At 50.8% G+C, this 15,676-nt stretch overlaps 6 protein-coding genes across 6 annotated transcripts; 2 read left to right on the top strand and 4 right to left on the bottom strand.

The window, feature by feature from the left end:
* Positions 1 to 873: 873 nt before the first annotated feature.
* On the bottom strand, positions 874 to 2,219 carry SEPMUDRAFT_158285 (CaaX farnesyltransferase alpha subunit; the record flags this gene model as incomplete). The annotated part of the gene is made up of 1 exon (XM_016907783.1): positions 874 to 2,219. One exon carries the CDS (start codon positions 2,217 to 2,219, stop codon positions 1,218 to 1,220), a length of 1,002 nt encoding a protein of 333 aa, XP_016758235.1. The 3' UTR covers positions 874 to 1,217.
* A 280-nt stretch (positions 2,220 to 2,499) lies between these two features.
* On the bottom strand, positions 2,500 to 4,708 carry SEPMUDRAFT_71214 (putative bifunctional AICARFT/IMPCHase bienzyme). Its single transcript, XM_016909933.1, has 3 exons — positions 4,636 to 4,708; positions 4,453 to 4,579; positions 2,500 to 4,390 (listed from the first exon to the last, which is right to left on the bottom strand). The coding sequence occupies exons 1-3, from the start codon at positions 4,661 to 4,663 to the stop codon at positions 2,749 to 2,751; spliced, it is 1,797 nt and encodes a 598-aa protein (XP_016758234.1). The 5' UTR covers positions 4,664 to 4,708; the 3' UTR covers positions 2,500 to 2,748.
* Positions 4,709 to 5,078: 370 nt separating this feature from the next.
* Positions 5,079 to 9,664, bottom strand: SEPMUDRAFT_127797 (FAD/NAD(P)-binding domain-containing protein). Its single transcript, XM_016902171.1, has 4 exons — positions 9,620 to 9,664; positions 8,135 to 9,558; positions 7,723 to 8,023; positions 5,079 to 7,476 (listed from the first exon to the last, which is right to left on the bottom strand). Exon 4 carries the CDS (start codon positions 6,451 to 6,453, stop codon positions 5,134 to 5,136), a length of 1,320 nt encoding a protein of 439 aa, XP_016758231.1. The 5' UTR covers positions 6,454 to 7,476; positions 7,723 to 8,023; positions 8,135 to 9,558; positions 9,620 to 9,664; the 3' UTR covers positions 5,079 to 5,133.
* SEPMUDRAFT_50509 (uncharacterized protein) lies at positions 7,267 to 8,163 on the top strand (the record flags this gene model as incomplete). The annotated part of the gene is made up of 3 exons (XM_016909165.1): positions 7,267 to 7,476; positions 7,723 to 8,023; positions 8,135 to 8,163. 3 exons carry the CDS (start codon positions 7,267 to 7,269, stop codon positions 8,161 to 8,163), a joined length of 540 nt encoding a protein of 179 aa, XP_016758233.1.
* SEPMUDRAFT_119833 (Phe-inhibited DAHP synthase AroG) lies at positions 8,422 to 9,637 on the bottom strand (the record flags this gene model as incomplete). The annotated part of the gene is made up of 2 exons (XM_016901548.1): positions 8,422 to 9,558; positions 9,620 to 9,637. 2 exons carry the CDS (start codon positions 9,635 to 9,637, stop codon positions 8,422 to 8,424), a joined length of 1,155 nt encoding a protein of 384 aa, XP_016758232.1.
* Positions 9,665 to 11,909: 2,245 nt separating the features above from the next.
* Positions 11,910 to 13,001, top strand: SEPMUDRAFT_50405 (uncharacterized protein; the record flags this gene model as incomplete). Its single annotated transcript, XM_016909162.1, has 2 exons — positions 11,910 to 12,196; positions 12,260 to 13,001. 2 exons carry the CDS (start codon positions 11,910 to 11,912, stop codon positions 12,999 to 13,001), a joined length of 1,029 nt encoding a protein of 342 aa, XP_016758230.1.
* Positions 13,002 to 15,676: the final 2,675 nt, after the last annotated feature.

The following is a 15,676-nucleotide window of genomic DNA, read 5'->3' as shown; positions in this document are numbered from 1 at the left end:
TCAACGCTGAGGCCAAGCGCTCCGAGGAGGAGGCTGACATCGCCGATGACCTTGATGAGCTCGAGGAGGCTCTTGATGAGGCCGTTGCTCGCATCTAAGCTCATCAGTCCACAACACCGCCAAAAAAAAAACTACAACATGATCGGCTCTTGGTCGTAGCTGATTCACCCTTTTGACAAACTTTTCTTGGCTGAGGGTTCTTTTTCCCCGATTATCTCTTTTCGCGGAGCATATATAAATAAACACCTATGCGCAGACTTTTGCGCGAGCCGGCTGAGATTCCGATTCATCATCTTTGGTGAATGAATGGGAGGAGATGCAAGGCTGGGATTATACATTGTATCTACCTGTACAGCAGAAGTATGCACTTAGATAGCTCGAGACATCAAACGAGTTGACTTCTGAATATTTTCACTTTCACTTGCACTTTCACTTGCACTTTCACTTTCACTTGCACTTTCACACACACACACACACTCTCTCTCTCTCTCTTTCTTTCTTACCCTTCGCTCTTGTCTCCATATTTCTCCAAATTCTTCTATCCAAGTCCTTCCTTGATCAATATTCATCAGCCCTGCATTATTTAATCATCATCATCATCATCATCATCACTCCCGATAATACTCTCGCCTTTCTTGCATAGATACTCAGTCTGGAGTTGTTGTGACTGTGAGAAGAAAGGCAGGGTTATTGTTTCTCGATAAAACATCTTCCTTTTTTCGCGTGTCTCCTCGCGAGCACTGTGTTTTGAACGACGGACACACTCATGACCTACCTGCAGGCGGCTGAGGTGTGTGATTGGAAATGGAATATGAAGTATGTAGGTAGGTACTCAACTACTACTTTACTTGTAGTCAATTTTTCTTTGTGGGAGGATTTCTGATTTTTGAGGATACATAGGTAGGTACCTGGTATCTAAGGTAGGTAGGTAGCTAGCTGTTTCTGTCGTATTCTCTTATGCAGTGAGAGTATCACCGCGGCTTTTCGTTCATTCTCTGTCTTGAGTCTGATACCAATTCTTCATCTTCTTCTCCTTCTTCTTCTCCTTCTTCACTCTCGATCGATCTCCGAGCTACTCCTTGAAAAAACAAGAACCGAAAACGATGGGTATCTTCCTCATGCGCCTTTCTCTTTTCCCTTTTTTGCCCATGTACTCCAAAAACAACCAATCTCTCATCTAGCCAGCCATCCCACTCATAGTCGGACATGCCTCCTCCTTATACTGCAATCGCACTCCCCGTTGTTGTGGTAGTAGTAGTAGAAGAAGAAGTACCGGGCAGTTCCAGCAGGCTCTTTCGATACTCCCAATAGTTCTTCCTGATAGGATCGTACCTCGTCGCCAATAAGTCCAAAGCCTCCTTCGCCTGCTGCTGACCATCCTTTTCCTCGGCTAGCACATCTGCGAGTAAGTCCAACGCATGACTGGATCTGATCCCTTCCGGCTTACTCAAATTCGCATACTCCTCTGCAAAACTTTTCAGGCTAGACAACTTCATCCCGTCACCACCACCACCACTCTTCCTCACGATACCCCTCAGATAATTCCACGGACTTTGATTCTGCGGTGCCTTGGCAATGGCATCTTGCGCAAATTTGATCTCTCGGGCTCTGATCGCCGCATCTGTAATGCCGGGGATACCTTCGTTCTCGCGTCCATTGACGACATACCAACGATGGTTCCAGGCGCTGTTGTTTCGAATATCTCTGGCCATCATGCGCTCGGTGAATCCGAGTTCGCCTTGTCCTTCCCACAGGTTGAAGCGCCTCACGAGCCATTGTCTATAACTCCACACGTGATAATTCTTCCCATCGGCTTCGAACATCTTTTCCACAAACTCTTGCTCGCCGTGTACAGAGTCCAGCTTGTCCACGATGAGGTTGCGATGATGCCAGATTTGGTAGTTCTTCTGATGTTGCAATGCCGTCTCGTTCAACCACTCTAGTTCTTTCTGGAGGTCGTAGTTGATGTGGAAGAGCACTTTGGCGCGGTAGAGCCAGACCGTGTAGTGGGCGGGGTTCATGTCGATCAAGTCTTCCGTCAGCTCAAGGACTCGTTCGCTGTATTCGCATTTGGCCATGATGGCTCGGAGGTATGACATGAGCTCGCCGTATTCTTCGGGATACGCAATGGCGGCAAGCGGGTTTGGGCCGCCCTCGTCGGTGGGAATGGGCGTAATGTCGGCCCACTGCGGGCTGTTGGAGTATTTGCCGACCTCCATGATGAGAGTTTGGAATTGGTAGATGTGGGTGTATGTGTGTGTTGTTGGGGGAGAGAAAGAGAGATGTCAATGATGTTGCGAGGTAGAAGTGCAAGGAGTGGAGCCGATGTGGGGCGAAAATGAAAGTGAAAGTCGAAGGAGTAATAACACGGACAATGGACGAACAATATCAAGCTTCCAACAAGAGACGGAACCGGCACCACTCACATTCTGGACATGAAATTCCGATACCGATAGTACAAACCGTATGGTCCAACTGATAGATGGAATATATCAGATGGTTTGTGTCGTTATAGGAGAGTTTTGTAGACATGATATCTTTACTGAGTCATATATAATGTTCGCGAGCCAAACGCGCACTTTGCCATGCTACACGTCGTGATTTCAGGACCTTCGCTTGTGATGTTGCTCACGCATCTCGTGTGTTGTAAAGCAAGCTGGTATCTCCAAGAGTTCATTGCCATAAGATTCATGACGTTTGTCCTCCTCCCCTTCGGCAACACATGTATATCGCGTTTCATGCCTTCCTCTAGTGGTGGAAAAGTCGGACATGCTGCTCAACAAATGTAATATCCAACTGCTCAGCAGTCGAAAAGCAAGCCTGGTCGTTCTGACTGCCAGTAGGCGCGGCAATATACTTGACCCCACTGCGACCTACACGGAAGATGTTGTCGGTGAAGGGAAAGAAGGCGTCGCTGCTCACAGCAACCTCACTGAGCTTGCTCAGCCATGATTTTCTCTCCTCCAGAGTGAAAGGTGTCGGGACTTCCTCAAAGTTCTTCTCCCATGCTTCGCGCTCAATGCCACTGTCGGGTACGATACCCGAAGTCAACAAGTCAATGGCGTTGGACTTGTCAGCACGTTTAGTGCCCTTCTTCCATTTGATAGCCAGCACACGCTCGTGGAATCGCATCCACCAGTTGTCGGCTTTGTCGCCGGCGAGACGTGTGCAGTGGATGCGGGACTGTTGTCCGGCACCGAGACCGATGACTTGGCCGTTGAGCGAGTAGCATACGGAGTTTGATTGCGTGAACTTCAACGCAATGGTTGCTACTGTAAGATCCCGAAGTGCTGATTCTGGCAGTGGCTTCGATTCCTTCGGCACAATGACGTTGTTGAACGTGTGCTGTGGTGAAATGAGAGCATCATTGCGGTGCTGAGTGAGATTGACGCCGTACAGAGTGCGTTGTTCTTGTGATGGTGGGACGTAGGTTGGATCCATCTGGAGCACGAGGTATTTGCCACCCTTCTTCTTGCTCAAGATCTCAAGTGCTTCGGGTTGGTAGCTTGGAGCAATGACTCCATCACTGACTTCCTTTCCAATTATCTTGGCTGTGGCTACGTCGACCTCGCGTGACAGAGCGATGACATCTCCGAAGCTGGACATGCGGTCTGCACCACGAGCACGAGCGTAGGCTTGTGCAAGGCCTGATGCGTCGATACCTTCAATGTCCTCAACCATGTATACCTTCTTCTCCACGTCGCTGAGTGGAACACCAATGGCAGCTCCAGCTGGTGAGACGTGCTTGAACGAGGCAGCAGCTGGGTAGCCGAGTGCCTCATCGAGCTCTTTGACAAGCGGCCATGCGTTCAGCGCATCGAGGAGGTTGATATAACCTGGCGAGCCAGACAGAACCTTGAACGGGAGAGGCGAGTTGGGCGTGAAGGCAGAAGCCGGCTTCTGGTGAGGGTTGGTACCGTAGCGTAGAGATAGTTGCTGGTGACCTTCTCCAGCATACTTCTTGCGGAAGAAATCTGAGATGGCAGTATCATAGTCTGCGGTATGCGTGAAGGCCTTGAGGGCGTAGAGTTGTCGTTGCTTCTCCGTAACTTCCCCATTGGAGAGCTCCTGGAGAAAGTCGTGATAGTCGGCAGGGTCGCTCAGAATAGTGACACGGCCGTGGTTCTTCGCGGCTGCTCGAATGAGGGTCACACCGCCAATGTCAATCTCCTCGACGGCCTCGGGGATGGTGACATTGATCTTGGCCACGGTGTCCTTGAACGGGTATAGATTGCAGATGACATAGTCGACCTTGTTGATGTTTTGCTCTGCGAGATCCTTTTCGTCTGAGGCGAGATCCCGAGCCAAGATACCGGCGTGGACAGCAGGATGGAGGGTCTTGACTCTGCCGGAGAGCATCTCGGGTGCCTTTGTAATTGCGGAGACATCTCTGAGGAATGGTGAGTGCCCACGTGTATGACGCCGCTGTGCTGTCGCCTGAATGGGACCTACTCGACTGGGAATCCTCCCTCGCGGATCAATTTGGCAGTGCCGCCAGAGGCCAGCAGTCGGATGTTCTGCTTGATCAGGCCTTTGGCGAGATCGAGGAGGCCGGTTTTGTCGTAGACCGACAGAATGGCTGAGAGAGAGAATCTTTTAGTGGGCGACGACATGGTCGAAACGTGGAGCACTCACCGATCTTCTGAGGCGTTTCGGAGGCCATGGTGGTGGTGGTTGCAGCAACCAGGAAGGGAAGGGTGAAGATTCGAAAAAATTATACAGCGCCCACCACACGACGTCAAATGCTAATAGCGGGCAGGGCAGCATTGGGAATTTTGGCGGGGCACTACCTCCACAAAATACACGGTGGGCTCTAGAAATACACTTGTGTCTTTAGTCCCAATTTTTTCATTCTCGCTCTCCATCACTTCTCAGGTAGTCATTACTACTCAGATTGATATACATCTCGAATCACCTGCATCCATAATAATCATAGCGACATTGGTCTTTGTACGAGTCTTTCCCCATCTTTCCCATCTTTCCCATCTTTCCCATGCTGTATCCTCGAAAACAGAGGTGACTTTCTAGGGTACCTTAGGGTCTGTTCTGGGAAAAAGAAAAATTCAAAAAAAAAAATTGCGCGACAATTCCTCAAATTTACCAGGTAGGTAGGTAGGGAGCTCTAAACCTGAATCAAGCGCTCAGAGCGACACTACTCAATGGCTTCTCCCGCAAAGCAGCATCCGTCTCCTCCTTGGCATCGTACCCGTACAACCACGGCTGCACCTGAGGACACTGCCATCGACTGGGGAATTTGACATCAATTTCTTTGCCGAGTTTCGACAACATCAATTCATCTCTCTTCTCTTGCTCCGGACCGTCGACCATGTGAAAATCATGTCTTTGCGCAAACGTCTCTCGGACAATCGCCTCGCCTCGCTTCTTTCGGAGCTGCTCGTACAGTTTCAATGCCGCCGGCAATTGATCTTTGGATTCGATTGCCGCTAAGATGTTGCCCAGTACGGCGCCGTCTTCGATGCTGGAATTCGCGCCTTGTGCGAGGTAGGGGAGCATAGGGTGACATGCGTCACCGACGAAGACAAAGTTCGATTTGGGGCTGATCCAGCTGTCGAGTTCGGGGCGGTGCATGAGTTTCCACTTGTCGATTGCGGTGACATGGTCGAGAAAGCGGTTGAGGATGGGATCCCAGTTTTTGAAAATCGCTCGCATTTCTTCGATGGAGCCCTCGGATCGCGAAACTCCTTCGGGGAGATCGTCGGGGACGAGGAGGACGATGTTCGACATGGTGCCGCCGCGGATCGAGTATGCGACGACATGTGCTTCCGGTCCGATCCAGAATTGCGCACTTGGCCGCGAGACGATGTCTTTGATTTCTTGATCCTGAACAGTGTTGATATCGAGAACGATTCGGTATGCCAGATCGCCCGTCGGCAGAGGCGCGTCCTCCGTCTTGCCTTGTGCGGCAAGGAACTTCTGCCTGCACCGCGACCATAGCCCATCAGCACCGACCAGCAGGTCCGCCTGCAGCACTTCGCCATCTTTCAATGTGACTTTGGCAGCATCGAAATCAATATCTTCCACGCGAGATCCGAGCCGGACTTCCACGCCCAGCTCTCGAGCACGATCAGCGAGAGCACGCTGCACATCTACACGATGCAAGTCCCAAAATGGAGCATCGTACTTCCTTCTCATTTCTTTGTCGAAGTTGTCTGTCCTGGACAAGATTTTCCCATCGGACCATCTTCGGACTTGCAAGAAGGTCGGTTCTGCAGCTTTGGGCTCTAATGCATCGAGAATGCCGATTTGCTTGAACACTTTCGCTCCGTTGGGTGTAATCTGGAAACCTGCGCCAATTTCTGCCAGCTCGCGGGCTCCCTCGAGCACCAGTACTTTATGACCTGCCAGGGCACAAGACACTGCGGTTGCCAGGCCGCTCATGCCGGCACCGACAATCTTGATATCGAGGGGACAACTGGTCTTTCGTGAGGCCATGGTGTGTATATGCTATGGTATGTGTGTCGAAGTGAGTAGGTAGTGCTGTTCGACCTTACAACGACGAGAGTGAGGGGAGGTATACCATCTATATAAACCATGTATACGTCACGGTGGTTAGCAGCCTTCTGAACCGACTTCCTGATCCGAGAGTACCGCGTAGTAGGAGGTAGTGCATCTGCGGTGCAATCACAGCAATACAGGTACTCACTCACAGCAGCGTGAGGCGTCCCGGTCTATGGAATTAGAATTGGGCTGCTGCCGCACACTGCCGACGTGGTCTCGACTGCTCGAGCTCCCATGATGGACCTCCCAAGCTCCGTTCTCGTACGCTGGTGCGGCGCTGCAAAAGGTCCACGTCGGCCGAGCTGTATCCCGAGGGCGAGTTGACGAGAACTACAATAGCCGTGACTCCGTGAGTTGTCCTCGTGGACATGGTTTTATTGTATATTTCTCCACGTCTTCCGCCCTGGCTCAAGATTGCCAGCCAGCCAGCCAGCCAGCCCAGCCCAGCCAGCGTGGCGGCTGTCGTAGAACTAGTTCCAGCCCTGGAGGGGTGATCATTGATCAGTAATGGCACACTCCCCCGTGATCACCACATTGCTAGGTGGTAGAACTGGAGACCGCTCTCACGTGCGATGCGTAGTGACGTCTCCAATACCCACCAAAAATTGGAACTCGCCGACCTCGACACCACCGCATGAAGTATTGGATGCCCATTGAAGTGAGCGCCACCACTGTAACAACCCTCATCGTTCTTCCCGTACTTCAATACTGTAACCATCATCCTCAAAGAACCTCAAGGACCCAAACATGGATCAACAGCGACTCCGACAAGCATTCTCGCCCGAAACGGCGGCCAGCAAGATGACTTTACCAGTCCCGAAACTGGAGCTCGATTTCCGAATTTCCGTCGCTCTCAACCCCATCATCCCCGTCGGCGAAGGGCCCTGGGGCAAAAGGAACTGGATCAGCTTCTCGGGGGGACAATGGGCTGCCAGTTGGGGTCGTGGCACTGTCGAGGTATGTTCAAGGAAAGCAGAAGAAAAAGACACCACTAGGAGAATCCCATTGAGAAATGAATCCCTACACATCCTTGCACCCAACAATCAAATCAACCCACCTTACGCTACACAAATAACAAACAATAATAATCCACCACGTCACACACGCAACTCCCCTCCCGAATCCAACAAAAAAAACTAGTCCTTCTAAAAATCCACTGAACCTCTTCAATTAACAAAAAACCCCCGTAAAAAACAAATCCAGCCCGGAGGTCAAGACTCCCAACTCGTCCTCCCAGACACCTTACAAACATACGTCACCACCAACTATCTCCTCAAGACGGCCGACGCCGAACCCGCGTACATCACCATCTCGACGACCGGTTGGCGGACCGGACCCAAGGAAGTTTTGGAGAAATTGTTTGACCCGGAGTTGGCGAATGAGGCGAAACCGTCGGATTATGTGTTTCGCTTGAGTATTAAATTGGAGACGGGCGATGAGCGGTATAAGGATAAGGTCAATACCGGGTTGTGGGTGGGGAGTGGGGCGAGGAGGGGGAGTGAAGGTGAGTTCTATTTTTCTTTATTCTTTTTTTTCGGATCTCTTTTATTTTTCATTCGTCTTCTTGTTGGATTGATATCTGAAGGAGTATGGGCTGACTTCAAGACTGTGATAGTGATTTACGATGCGTATCGTGTATTGTAATGGGCGAGGGCACGCAGCCGATATACAAGATACGATGATAATCGAAGTTCGACTTCAAAACGACTTATTTTTCTTTCTTTCCAAAGATATATGAATTTTGTGCAAAATTCAACTGCTTTTGGACCTCAATGTCTTCCTTCCTGTATGACCTGTGTATTGATGACATCTCGGAGGCAAATCCTCCCCCAAAAGTCTGCCGGTGCCTCGCTCTGTCGAAATCATGTCTGTCTCAAACAGTCTCTTACTCACCTCCACGCACTAAGCGTGCCCATTGGCCTGCGGCTTCTCCACAGGTCCAAGCTTCTCTCTTCGCTCGGCCACAGCCTCTGCCAGCTCTTTCAAAACACCTTCAGTGTCCTCCCAATTTATACATGCGTCTGTAATAGAGACACCGTACTTCAGCCCACTCTTGCCCTCCGCAGGAACCTTCTGGTTCCCCTCGTTGATGTTACTCTCAATCATAACTCCAGTAATCGCCGTCTCTCCGGCCCTGATCTGCTCCGCCAGCTCATGTGCCACCTTGGGCTGATTCTTATGATCCTTGTTCGAGTTTCCATGTGAACAGTCCACCATCAAGCTGGGTCTCAGGCCCTTCTTGACTAGCGCCTCTTTCGATTCTGCGATGCTCTTCTTATCGAAATTTGTTCCCTTCGTCCCACCACGCAGAATGACGAAACAATCATCATTCCCAACTGTACCCACGATAGCCACATTGCCCGGCTTCGTCACAGACAGGAAGTGATGAGGATGTTTCACCGCGCCAATGGCATCAATAGCCACGCCCAAAGTTCCATCCGTCCCGTTCTTGAATCCAATCGGGAAGGATAGACCTGATGCCAACTCGCGATGAACTTGGGACTCTGTCGTTCGAGCGCCCACAGCTCCGACGGAGAGCAAATCGGCGGTGTACTGAGGAGAAATGGTGTCAAGCATCTCACTCGCCAGAGGCATGCCTTTGGAAGTGAGATCTACAAACATCTGCCGAGCTATTCTCAAGCCCTTGTTGATGTTGAAAGAGTTGTCGATGTCGGGATCGTTAATCAAGCCTTTCCAGCCTATTGTCGTCCTCGGCTTTTCGAGGTATGCACGCATCACAATCAACAAATTCTCCTCGTACTTCTCTTTCAGCGCCATAAGGCGGTTGCAATATTCGAGAGCCATGGCAGGGTCGTGGATAGAGCATGGGCCGATTACGACCAAGAGGCGCCGTTTGGGGTCTTCGAGACGAATGACATCGACGGCTTGGTTGCGGCCTTGGATGACAGTCGTTTTCGACTTTTCGTTTTGGCGGATCTCGTGTTGGAGGAGGTCGGGAGGTGTAAGAGGTGTCATTCCGCGGATTCGCCAGTCCTCAACACTGTTCCGGTCGCCCACAGACGGGTTGGGGAGGTAGAACTGTTGCGCCGTCATGTTAGATGTGTCTTTTTCAGTCGATGCTGTACATGCCATCACTCACCTCGGAGTCCCCGGCCATGATTGTAGTATTGGAGTGGCTGTCACTGCGGTGAGGTGGTAGAGTCTTTGCTGGTGATGAAAGCGGACGATAAGTTGACTCAAAGTCTCAAAGTGCAGGTCAATAAATTGACTTTTTGAGGCTCGGGAACCAAGCCTTGCAGGGTTCAACTCTCGCTCCCTCCTGTGCCTCCACTTCTCGGTCTTCTCACATACCTTAATGGAGGTAACGACAACCTACAACCACCGTTTTCGACCAAATTCATGTATACCAGACCTTATAAGGGATCACCATTCCCTCAGCCTGGATGGGATAGGTCAGGTAACGATACATCTCCAGCGGCTCTCTTCCTTTTCATCATGCTGCCTTAGTGCTCGCATCAACTCGCATAACATCTCCGTTCATAGGAGGTACTGTAGTTGGAGACACGAATCGGGCTGTCGTGGTTCTCTGCGTGGATGCTTCAAAGCGATCATGTGGTAGCATGCCGGATCTGGAACGTCGTGCTCATATCTTGTCTGACCATACGCTTCCCGACGACACCATGCGGGCAATGTGCATTTCAGCGCGATAGACCGTGGCCGACTACGTCTCTGTCAGGACAGGCATCTATGTTCGGATCAAACGCAATCTCAGGATCCGCTGTGGTTTGGTACAGGTAACTGTGTAATCCTGACATCTGACAGCCTTGGTATTCCACGCTAACAAACATAGAGGAAGAAGGGGATAAGGTAACGACTACCTTGCTCGCAACGCTGCTTGGGAAGATAGGTAACTGGCCTCCGAAAGCACTCCGGTTTTCTTTCTGCGTTATGATTGTCCTTTATTACCTTGGGTAGGTCGCTGATGAATCATCAAGTCCTCTCCTACGGCGATGCTCTCACTGCCGGAAAATCCCTCTTCAGCAACGGACTGTATGACGCGAGTCTGCAACGCTAGTACATAGGTATGTGACCGGGCCCCGAGGGCCATCACGGTGATCACACATGGTATGCCATTTCTTCACGACCAATCCTAGTTCTATCACGCAGCTCAGTGTGTCGAAGGGCCACGACTTCACGCCAAGCATATCGCACTCAGTGCACCTATCGTCAAAAATCTCTGGTCTACACGACTGTGTCACCTGTATACACCTGATCATTCAGATGCCCACTGTTGTGGGGTAGTGTTATGTGGTTGCTTTTGGCGAAGTTTTGGCTTCAATTTGGGTCGATCGACAAGGTTTACAAGCATTTGCCTTCGCCACGTGGTTCGGCCTCGGTTTTCCCAGCGTTCCGGCTGTGCGGGCAAAGCATACTCCGTGTGCCCTTGAACCTCTTCGACTTCACCACCAGGCACCAGCATAGTAGCATCAGGGACGCGTCGATGCCTTCACCTGGGTACCTTGACGAATATTGATGGTGGCTAAGATTGGGCATGTGGTGCTCATACAGACGCATAACCGCGGCAACTTTCACAAAAGACGACGTGGATGCAGCTGGCCACTCATCGTTCACGAAGCTGCGCTGGCACAGCAGAAGCAATTCGACAATATGTACTGCTAAACATGCTGATCAGAATGAACCCCATCAACGTACTAGGGCTAGTCCCAGTCACAGTTCCAGTCACCTATGACACTTGAGCGACGACTCGTGCTCCAAGCAGCCTCTGCTGAGATTCGGCAAAGCTGATTCCAGTTCTCCAAGTGCGTGACAATACGACAGCAGTTGCAACGTGGACTTCGCGAAGCAGGCGTGTGCCAAGGGCGAACGGAATGGCCTCTTTGTTTCCAGCCGAAGCAAGACATGCTAAAGGAATTGCCCGAGAGAATACAAACGCTGAGCACGCGAGTAATGCGAGCAAGCAGGTATGCTTGAGAATGCTGTGATTCTTCTGCCAGCACGAGTCATTGACTTAGTGCAATTAGCAAGCCGATCGTCTGTGAAGCCCTAACAGGTGACAGGGCTGCGTGCTAGCTGACGCCGAGAGAATGATAGACAACAGGCCAAGACCTTAACGTCAGATTCCATTGATGCTAAAGTGATGCCGATTCGCTCGAGGCCCATGCAGCAGCCGTAGATTGTCCGCATGAGATGCGTGTCGCACGAACTCGTTTAGATTGGGGGCTAACGTTATTCGTACTATCGATGGAGTCGGATGAAGTGCCGCCGGATTCCGCCTGGCCTACAATATATATGATATGCACCACTATCGTCGTATCTGACGACTGGCGGTTGAAGACAATTCCACAGCTGATAATCACGAGCGAACATCAACAGACGCCATCCCAATTGCCATGGAAAATCCAATTACTATGGTCGAGCAAAAACCCGCGGCGGACACGAAGGCTACCCCGTACAAATGGATCGCGACCAGAATTGAATCCTTAGATCCTTACAAAGACTACGAAGAAATCGTCCGGCTATCCAGCTGTTATTACTCTAACGACTTTATCAACAATTTGATGTACGGCGTCATCTTACCTACACTGCTCAAGCCAGAGTGGGCAGCAAGAGCCATTTGGCGCGAGGATGGAGGCAAGATGCTGCACAGGGCCAATATTCGAGTCGAGGATACCGAACATTACAATATGACATGGCTGTAAGTGGTACCACAGAACTGGCTACAGACCTTGCATTGACACGAGCTAACCCATTGCGATAGATACTATGGTCCAAGCGACAAGAAATGTCAAGACGCCATTGAGTTCGTGAACAACTACCATGCCCGCTTGGAGAAAGTCACACCAAACTGCTACGGCCACAACGATGATTACGTTTATACCTTGGCGTCTGCTGCTCTCACAGGTGACAGGTTTGCAAAGCGTCTAGGTCTGCCCCGATACACCAGGAATCAGAGGATCGCGCACTACATATTCTACCGAGAAATGTCAAAGCAGTTTGTCTCACATCACCCAGGAGGTGAACGGAGGCCTTTGACTGGCTTTCCGGAAAGTTGGGAGCACGCTGAAAAGTGGTGCGAAGAGCATGAAAAGAAGCCAGTGCCCAAGGATCCCCGGAGTGAGTTGATCGCAGAATCTGCATTTGAGCAGTTCGGTACTAGGTGGTTTCCAAGGGGATTGCAATGGATGGGACGATCAATTCAGGTGTCCTTAATACAGCCGGATGACCTGAAGGCAATCGGAGTACAAGACGTCTATCCTTGGACAAGGGCTTTCGTCATCTTCTTCATGGGTTGGATGCTCTGGTTACTGGCTTTCGCACCTGATCCTTCGCCTAATGATAGCATTATTGAGAAGCATGAAAGGGTGCCGAAGGAGGAGAAGAAGGCCCGTCTGAAAGAGTTAAATCAGGCTGATAAGATGTTCTGTCCGTACTTTGCGGCAAAGTACAAGGATGTGCGGCCTGACTGTCCGCATTTTTCCAAGCTGGCTGAACAGGTGTGATAGCTCCTGTGGGAGATGAACGACTAAGTAGGACTGTATGTAGCACTCTACTATGGCGTTGTTGAAAGTGAGGTGGGTAGACTTCTCCCGAAGCCAATACCAAAGTCGTGTAGAGACCCGGGTGTTGTACTCATACCCATCTCCGGAGACTGTACGCTACACGTACATGGTGACGCAGGCTCGTAACAATTTCATTTCTCGACACCATATCATCCCAGATCTGCGTTCAATTGTAGGTACCTAAGGTAGCTCTCTTGTGAATTTGTCGTCGTGTTGTTTACAAGCAACCTAATAGTCCAATCACTCCAATCATCCAATGTTGAATGGATTTCATCATTTCAAGCTTTCTGTCGATTACAGCTGATATGAATGTGACAGCTTGGCACCGTAAGCATTTCAAAAGGAGGCAGTCCTGCAGCCCGTTTCTCCCCTCCGAAAGCAGCAACAACAACACCGCCAACTGGATGACCGAATGCAGCACGGTCTCAACGGCTGTACCGCAGTATGGAAATCTTGACGCACGCAGTGAGCCGCGTCTGCGTTGGACAAAGCAGCGGATGAACCACGTGCAGAACGTACCTGAGTTAGGTTTACTCGATTGACCGCCGAGCACCGGAACCACGCGACCGACGACAGCAGCTTCTTGAGCTGGGAATGGACCTGAGCAGAGAATATGTGCCTTGTGCGAGATGGCTGGCAATGGGCACAGGAATGCAGCAAGAGCATTGAAACAATCTGAAATAGAGAGTGCGGTGGGATATACATTGTCGATGCAGACCGACAGCACGTCCTTACCCACGCGGGAGTGTGTTTCGTACTTTGTACACCGCTGGTATGCGAGGGTGTGAAGATATGTGGTCGCGAAGCCTCATTTATGTCGGTATTCGGCCAACCACAATCTCACTTCTGTGCGCATGAGGTACGAACTTCATTCTACCGCGCCCGATCGAGTGGAAGGCAGTTACTTCGACACAGGTCTCCATGGGCAGTAGTGTGGGATTGTGTGAGCACTCGATCGCAGCAACAGATGTTCCCCTGACCGGATCTGAGGAGTGACGGATCCGATGCAGGTACACTATTTGACCCGAAATACCACAACTTACACAAGGTATAGATCCTGTCGGCGCCAGGAGCCGAAATTTCGGTGGCCATCCGGTCTGCCAAACTCACGACGATTCTGCCTGGTACCGTTACGCAAATGCATGTAATTCAGACGTTAGCAATTCTCTCGGAGCAACGCACGCGTACCGCAAGATTGCATATGCTCTCAACAGCTTTCCACGGGGAAGCGACACATGCCGGCGTCTGTTCCGATCGTTTTCTATGACTTTTTGATACGAGCGTCGACATTGTCACTTGTTGGATTCGTGCTTGGCAATCATCAATCCAGCTGGACGGACTGGTTGGGCCAATCCGAGGCAGGACTCATCCTGCAGGACTTGTCCTGTAATAAGTTCTTGCTTGTGCACTCAGCAGACTAGTGCAATTGCTTTACGAAGCTTACCACCGGTCGCTTCTGGCACGTTGTAAACTTTGTAGGTGGAAACACATGAACATCACCCGTTACTATCGGACCCATCAGCTTTGGCGTTTCAGGGTACATGTGATAGGGCATCGGGGCTTACCCTCACAGACGATCATTCCCGAATTGACGTTCTCCATTCAATAACGCATTCGAAGAGGTCCATCCTGCTCGCTTGCGCGACGCAAGGGCAATAATAAACTTGCTTTTGCTGCATCTGCATCTGCGGCTGAGGGGGAGACTACGGCACGCTCCGTAGCCTGACAACCACACCAGGAATTCAAAGCGGAGCACAGACATCTTGTACACATCGAGATCAGCCTTCATACCTACGCCATCTTTGCCACCATCGAAGACGGCCATGCAATGCAGTGCAGGAAGAAAGACCTTTCGACACACTGAAGCATCCTCATTGCAGTGCAGTGGATAACCTGGCTGTCATACGGCCACTCATCACTCAATTTTTCTCGCGGCCGGACGTGAAGGATTTGTTTCTATCCAAACCACGCTCGCGCTACCACCACGATCATTCGATCCTGTAATGCTAGCACATTCAATCCCCAAATGCTCGGCGTGGGGCAGGCTGCACTCCACTGAGCTACGGTTTCGGATCACAACATCTCCTCACAGCGCCGTGGCGCGCTCGAGATCGCTCCAACGTCGCGCCTCTTGTTGACAGTCATAGAAGTACCAAGACGCCACAAATGCTCCGCGACTGTTGGTCACGTTGCACAAGGTATCAACGGGCACTCCGGGTACTAACTCGATGTAGCATGATAGTGGCTTTGTGCGAACCACAGCGAGAGATCTGCAAGGCGCCAATTGTTACATGCGTTGATCGGCTACTAATCCCAATCCAATTCGGACCACTGTTATCTGTCTCACTTGGTCCACTCCCACGCTTATCCAGCTCCTTTGATCAAGGCCACAGCACAACGTTACCACGGCACAAAACGCTCTAGCTGGCGAGCTTAGAATAGCTATGTCATAAGATATAGTGTGCATCGGAGCCTGAAGGCATGATGGATATACCTCCTGGCAACCTGGTGAAACTTTCCCTGCTCTTATGTTCTCACGCTACTTCTCGACCCACAGCGTCTAACCACTGATGAAGTATTGTTTACAAGCCGCGCATGGCATATAAGGCCGTTTG

This window comes from Sphaerulina musiva, assembly GCF_000320565.1.
Source record: "Sphaerulina musiva SO2202 unplaced genomic scaffold SEPMUscaffold_9, whole genome shotgun sequence".
In the NCBI taxonomy this organism is placed as follows: domain Eukaryota; kingdom Fungi; phylum Ascomycota; class Dothideomycetes; order Mycosphaerellales; family Mycosphaerellaceae; genus Sphaerulina; species Sphaerulina musiva.
Note: the sequence above shows the minus strand (reverse complement) of the source record. Positions and strands in the feature narration are given on the sequence as shown.

Bases quoted from the DNA above. Each gene is read 5' to 3' on its own strand.
- SEPMUDRAFT_127797 (XM_016902171.1), bottom strand. From the start codon at position 6,453: ATGGCCTCACGAAAGACCAGTTGTCCCCTCGATATCAAGATTGTCGGT.
- SEPMUDRAFT_71214 (XM_016909933.1), bottom strand. From the start codon at position 4,663: ATGGCCTCCGAAACGCCTCAGAAGATCG. The intron at 4,580-4,635 runs GTGAGTGCTCCA...TCTCTCTCTCAG, and splicing joins CGAAACGCCTCAGAAGATCG to CCATTCTGTCGGTCTACGAC. The intron at 4,391-4,452 runs GTAGGTCCCATT...ACCATTCCTCAG, and splicing joins GAGGGAGGATTCCCAGTCGA to AGATGTCTCCGCAATTACAA.